This window comes from Euleptes europaea, chromosome 20, assembly GCF_029931775.1.
Source record: "Euleptes europaea isolate rEulEur1 chromosome 20, rEulEur1.hap1, whole genome shotgun sequence".
Taxonomy (NCBI): domain Eukaryota; kingdom Metazoa; phylum Chordata; class Lepidosauria; order Squamata; family Sphaerodactylidae; genus Euleptes; species Euleptes europaea.
The window spans coordinates 1,816,219-1,822,844 of record NC_079331.1 but is presented as its reverse complement, the minus strand read 5'-3'; the positions used below and the strand labels follow the sequence as shown (position 1 = coordinate 1,822,844).

At 38.7% G+C, this 6,626-nt stretch overlaps 1 protein-coding gene across 1 annotated transcript in view; it reads right to left on the bottom strand.

Annotated features, from left to right (window-relative positions):
* Positions 1 to 442: 442 nt before the first annotated feature.
* Positions 443 to 6,626, bottom strand: part of RORA (RAR related orphan receptor A) — a 240,889-nt gene continuing 234,705 nt past the window's right edge. The window contains exons 6-11 of the mRNA XM_056866028.1: positions 6,199 to 6,320; positions 4,644 to 4,776; positions 3,316 to 3,423; positions 2,027 to 2,137; positions 1,310 to 1,422; positions 443 to 670 (exon numbers count right to left, since the gene is read on the bottom strand). Of these exons, the coding sequence (XP_056722006.1) occupies positions 506 to 670; positions 1,310 to 1,422; positions 2,027 to 2,137; positions 3,316 to 3,423; positions 4,644 to 4,776; positions 6,199 to 6,320 (752 nt within the window). The 3' untranslated portion in view covers positions 443 to 505. The remainder of the gene's footprint in view (positions 671 to 1,309; positions 1,423 to 2,026; positions 2,138 to 3,315; positions 3,424 to 4,643; positions 4,777 to 6,198; positions 6,321 to 6,626) is intronic.

Sequence of the window (6,626 nt, the reverse complement as noted above, 5' to 3'; positions counted from 1 at the left end):
GGCAGTCAGCGGCAGGGTGAAAAGAAATCGTCCTTCATGAAACAATGAGCAAGCTGTGCAAAACCTGATGCTGAAGCCTCTGCAGTGCACACCAGTCGCTGGTTTCTAGCTGGAGACACCGTTCTTTTACCAAACAAAACGTTGTTCTATTGAAAGTCTGCAGGCAGTGAGTTACAAGAAAAACGAAACCTCCTGATTTTTAGTACCCTCATTCTGTGTAAACAGAAGTCAAAGACTGAGACGTTGAGACAGAAAAAGGGTCCCATATCGGTAGGCGTAATGGAAATCATATGCATGAGAAAAACAAGTTCAACTTTTGTTTCATTTTTCCCATCTTTTTTTTTTTTTTTGCCTGACCCCCGATCGCCGGAAGATGTGCAGTGACTCGGCTCCCTAGGTCTAAGCAGGGCCATATAAAGTGTCTTCGTTTCATTTATCTTTTTTTTCTCTCCTTCCTTGTTAATGTTTGTACTTCAGACATTCTCGAAGTGCTTAGGTGATATGTTTACCCATCAATTTGCATCGCTGGCTCAAATTCTGAAGTGAACAACTCCTTGTACAAGGGAGGAAAATGAAGTCGCACAATGTCTGGATATATTGCTCTAAATGCCATAAGCTTTTCTGTATGTCGCCCGCACAGTGCTCGTAAAGTAGACACTTTGCATATTAGCTGTATTAAAAAAAAAGGAAAAATAATTCAGTTTACATAGATGACATGTTTGTCTTTAATTCTGTTGTTAGAAGTAATGAGAGTTGACCCATAAGGACTTGTGGGAGACAGGAAAATCACCTTCACCACCACCTCTGACTCTTCCCTCCCTCCTCTTGGTCACCATGGGCTACCTCTGCTGTTAATTCCAACAAGTTTCTGCCCACAAAAATCTATCATGGCTGCAGGTTCTAAAAGAGACTCTGATTTGGAGTCATTTGTTAAGTAGAATGGTTAATTTATTGTACAACTTTCTAAAATATGAATAACACAAAGTTAAATATTTAAGATTGTTTGATTTATATTACTCCTTCTTGCAGACTTATTCTTCCCTGATAAGACTCGGTTAGCGATTGCCTATTTAATTCAATATCTAGACTCTAATACTGTCCGTCAACATCTGCTCCTTATGATTCCAGAGGTGTTGAAGGGCAAAATAAGCAGCACTCCCATTACCTATGTCCAAATTCTGCCTGTCAGAAGTATTCAATTATAGACTAGGAGTTTTGGCACCTTTAACACCGGGGTGGCAGCAGTTATATAATATCCTGTTAGACTGTTCTCTTAACACCAGAATATCAACGCTTACATAGGTCTTACCTTTGTTAAGATTCCATCTTCTCGGTGGTTCTTCTGCAATACATGCTGAAGTGCTAACTGAATCTTCTGCTGTAGCTTTTCTATTTTTACTTTCTCCTGAAGCCATGAACGGTCTAAAATGGAGACAGCAGAACACCTGTGTTGATCTCTCAACGTTCAATATGCATGTATTTATCCTACAGTTGATTGCCTTGTTACATTTGGAGTTGGGATCAGCTGGGTGATATTATATGCCGAATAGCTAGTTGTACAAAATATAGCTAAATCTAGCAATTAAAACCCTTTACCCATTCTAAAAGTACCTGCCTCATGAAGGTTCTTCACATTGCTATATAAACGGCTGCATAAAACAACATATCACTTCAGAAATGAACAAATTTGCAATCCTGTCTAGTGTGGCTGAGGTCCATTTGTATAAAAAAATAAGCAAGATGCTCCTGTTTACAGTGGTGCTTTCTTGTACCACTGGGATTGTATTAATCAGTGAATGTAACGTTTTCAGTACTGGAATTAATGGAATTCAGACTGTTGCCATCCTATGCCTTCTAACAACTATCAAGGATTGTTTCTGAAGGGGAAAAGTAAGCTTGTTGCAAAGGTGCCAACAATACAAAAGTTATGTTTCAAATTTGCAAAGTATCACCAACTATTAAAGGATAACATTTATTTTCCCCATGTAGGGCTAAGAGCACATTTTTCCAGTGTCTTACACCTTACCTGCAGACAGTAAAACAAATGCAGAAAATAACGCAATCTCATCTTCAGTAAGGTGCATAGAACATAAACTTTTTCCAAATTCAAAAACAAAACTAATGAAATCTTCACAACCTGGAAAAACAAAATAGGGTCATCCAATGTTTCTTTCAAAAAGAAGAATTTTAATGTCAAGCAGGCAGTGATTAAATGGAGAATACAGCTGGAGCTTTTTACATTAAAATGCAGTATTGGTTTTATTATAAAGATGGACGTGCTTTAGAAGAGCCAGCGTGGTGTAGGGGTTAAGAGTGGTGGTTTTGGAGTGGTGGACTCTGATCTGGACAGCTGGGTTTGATTCCCCACTCCTCCACATGAGTGGCGGACGCTAATCTGGGGAACCAGGTTGGTTTCCCCGATCCTTCACATGAAGCCAGCTGGGTGACCTTGGGCCAGTCACAGCTCTCTTTGAGCTCTCTCCACCCCACCTACAGGGAGACTGTTGTGGGGAGGGCAAGGGAAGGTGATTGTAAGCCAGTTTGGTTCTTCCTTAAGTGGTAGAGAAAGTTGGCATATAAAAACCAACTCTTATTATTATTATTATTTATTTACTTAAAATACTTATATCTTGTTTTTCTCCAAAGACCTGATACAAAGTGGCTTACACAGCTTCAGTTCAATGGGGGCTGTTTCTACAGCCCTATTTTACTTCTACCTTTAAAGCATATACATACAGCAAGACAACAGAATCAGGTCCACTCTGAAGCCTTGCTCACCCATGTGCACTGGGCATACTCTATGACTGACAAACATAGTGATATCTTAAAAAAAAAAAAGTTCTTATACCCCAAGTTGCACTCAAAGTTGGTTATCACTTTCTGTTAAGTTCTTGCATATATCCTTAAATGATAGAAAATTACTAATAGCTATGCTAATGGTATTTTGTTTGATGCTGGACATTTTCAAATAATAAACATTTCTCCACTTCTCATTTTCTGGTCTGGACACAGAGGTTCAGAAGGAATGTTTCCCAGAACACATACCCAGCATTTCAGTTTGAGCTCCAGAGTGTTAGTGAGCAATAATTATCGGCTCTTGTACAAAAGGGTAAAAACAGGCCTAGGCTAGCCTTCAGTTTGACCTTTTAATTAATGCATTGTTTCAAAACACAGAGGAGGGTTCAACTGGAAGTGCTGGCTCACTGTATTTTATCAACAATTCATTCAGTGATGAGCACACAGCCCATTTATTGTGAAGTATTTATTTTAAACAAATAACCAGAAAACTTATTTTTGAGTACTCGATTTCCTTACCTAATGACTTGAAGACATCGGGGCCAGCATATTTGCCATCAAAGTAGACCGTGTTATTCTGGGAGTCAAAGGCACGGCACATTCTGATAAATACAACTTCTAAAGACCCTAAGAACAAGAAAGAAAGACATAATTTTACAACTGGGAACTTTATAAACCATTTATAAAGTTTATAAACCATTTTCTTTCCACCTCTTTCTAAAATGGATGTAAAACTTGATATGTCTTTACAGATCTTATGAGGCAGAATTTTTTTAAAAAGAAAAATCTTGGGAATAAAATATAACTTCACTGGATGCCTGCACCCAACAGAAATTGCTTTATTTTTTAACCCATTTCATGGTTTTTGAACATACACATTTAGAAATGTTGGAGCACAGTAATCAAGGTACATCTCTCACACAGTATCAGGTAGAGGTTTCAAGGGCTACTCATAAGTCTTTTCTAATAAAAAACGTTTTAGGAGTAGTAACTACCCGCCCCTCTCTCTTTCCAGAAGAGTTCCTTGAAGCAGCAGGGCCAAATTAGTATTTTGACTTCAAGCTGGTGGTCAAGTGACCTGGTTTGCTTAGTAAAACCTCTTAGCAGATACAAGGCCCAGAGATAAAAGTAATAATCCAAGAACTGCCAAGCTCCACTTTCAGTGGGTCTAGATCTCAGCTCTTACATCTGTCAAGAGACGCCCATGCTTGAACCTGGACTTACATACAAAAAGAGAATATTCTTTACAGTCCATCTAATTTTTAATATTGCACCTAGAGAGTCACGAGCTCAGGTTTTCAAGAACATTTCAAGTTAATGCTAGCAGTAGAACATCTTTTCCCCATCAGCATTAGTTTTATCAGAGAGCCGTTCTGTAATCATTGGTGTATTTATATAGCTTACATAAACTATTCCTCTGGGTTCGTCGGCACTGCCAAATCTTAACCAGTGACTGTGGGGGTGATTGTATGTTCCATCCCACCACGTTAACTGTATATAGAGAACAGTACATTCAGAACGCTTTGGCTAGCCATAGTTTTGTGAAAATAACATATAATGAACAGAACTACTACTTTCATTTTGACACTTATTTAAGAGTCTTCAAGCATTCTGTTTTTAGCAGTAAATTAGTATTCACATAATATAGCAGTGCATGTTCCCATTCATCAAAATAACAGAATTGAATGTTTGTAACCAAAGAATAGGCGTCTGGGTGTTTATAGAATAAAATTCAAGAAATACCTGCCCTTAAAAATGAGTGTTAATCTTTGCATTCATAGCACATAACAACCGTTTGTAGGACAAAAACTGATTAACAAGGAAGTCTCCTGATACACCTTACGTACCTGCTTTTAAAAGCACAATTTGATCATTTTGACACAATTCCATAAAGCCATCAATTCGTTTGGCAAACTCCACCACATACTGTATTGCTTCTGTTATTTTCACCGCACATAATTGCCACATTACCTCCCTCTGCTGTTAAAGAGAAAAAGGATAGGCTGCCATTCCAAGCTTATTTTTAAAAAATTCTTAATGGAAGAAGTTAAAGCAGAACAAACTCCTTGCCCGCTCATTTGTACAAATGTTGGGCAGGTGGGGTGAATAATTAGGGCTTCCATGTTTAACCAGTGCACGTCAGGGGGTGAGGAGTGAGATTCTTGGGGCTTGTTTTTGTCCTCCCGTACTTCAGTTTGTGACTACCGGTAAATCCCCTGTGATGGTATGTTTCACATTTACTGCAAGGATACAAAGGGTTAACACCATAGGGTTTGGCATTTAACATCAGGGTTTGAAAACTGAAGTGTGCTACAGGGAAATAAAATAATAATGATTAGTTCTACTATGAATACTATACGTAAGATCCAGGAAGTGGTATTTTAATAGTAAATCTTTGACTTGATTGACTGGGTGTAATTCCTACATGTTTTCAGTGAGATTTCTACATGTACTAAAAGACAGAATATATTAGCAAAAGCCAGACAGTCAAGCTGCTCAATTTTTTATTTAAGCATAGCAAGTTATAGGGAAAATCCTTAAAAGAACATATTTTATATCTATGTATCTAATAGTGACGTGTGACCTCCATCTGCAGCTAACTAAATCTGCTGATTGGGGACACACTGATGCCAAACAGATTTTTCTTCAAAGTTGAGGGACTCCTCATATTTGCAGAAAAATCAGAAATGAGCAATAAAAGATTAAAAAGGTAAAGGCAGTCCCCTGTGCAAGCACCGGGTCATTACTGATCCATGGGGTGACTTCCCATCACGACGTTTACTAGGCAAACTATGTTTATGGGGTGATTTGCCATTGCAAATCCCCAGTCATCTACACTTTACCCCCAGCAAGTTCAGTACTCATTTTACTGACCTTAGAAGGATGGAAGTCTGAGTCAACCTTGAGCCAGGTTTGAACTCAGGTTGGGAGCAGAGCTTTCACTGCAGTACTGCAGTTTACCACTCTGCACCACAGGGCTCCCTACAATAAAATATATGGGGAGGTTAAACTCCTCCGAAATACATTTGCATTGTCTGCACACACAGTACTGATAATTATTTCATAATTCTAAGCATGGATCACACCTTTTGAGAATCTTCCTAAGCTCAAGACCAAGTGCTTGACCATGGGTGGGTAAGCGCTTGCAAAACTGCTATATTAAGTGACATTTGGATTCATGTTGAGCAAGTGGTAGACCGCAATGTACTCAGACTGTCATAGTAAGTTTGTATGTATAAAAGTATAAACGTCACACTCCATGAAGGTAAGAAAGGGAGGGCCAACAAACCGGGTACAGAGGCCAAAGTATTTGCCTGATGTTTCCTCCTAGCCCTGGTATTCTTCAGGAAGTACAACCACAAAAATGCTATGCCATTTTTGGCATGATATCCAAGACAGTACCTTGCTCTGGTAGTTCTCAATTTCTTCTTGCAGAAAGGTTTGCCATGTTATTTGCTGTAGCTCCTCCCTTAAGTACTGGCAGGTTTCCATGTGTGATTTAGAAATGTTCTGTGCAAGATGTTCTAAAACAGACAGAATGAGCAAGAAGTGGCATGTATTAAGAAAGTTCTCCTTGTGCATATTCCGCCCAGCATTACGCTACAGTTGTTTCAGACAGTAAATTTGTATGGGGTTAAAGGATGACTCTGATATAATAGCTAGTTCCATAATTCTTCTTGATAGTTTCTATAGGTGAGTGGGTATTGGACCTTGCATTTGATAAGCCAGTGTCTCTCAAGTTTAATTCTCAAGTTAAGAGAGCTATTGTGCTGCATAAAATGATGCATACATTATTACTACAGACCTACCGTAAAATAAGGTGAGGCAGC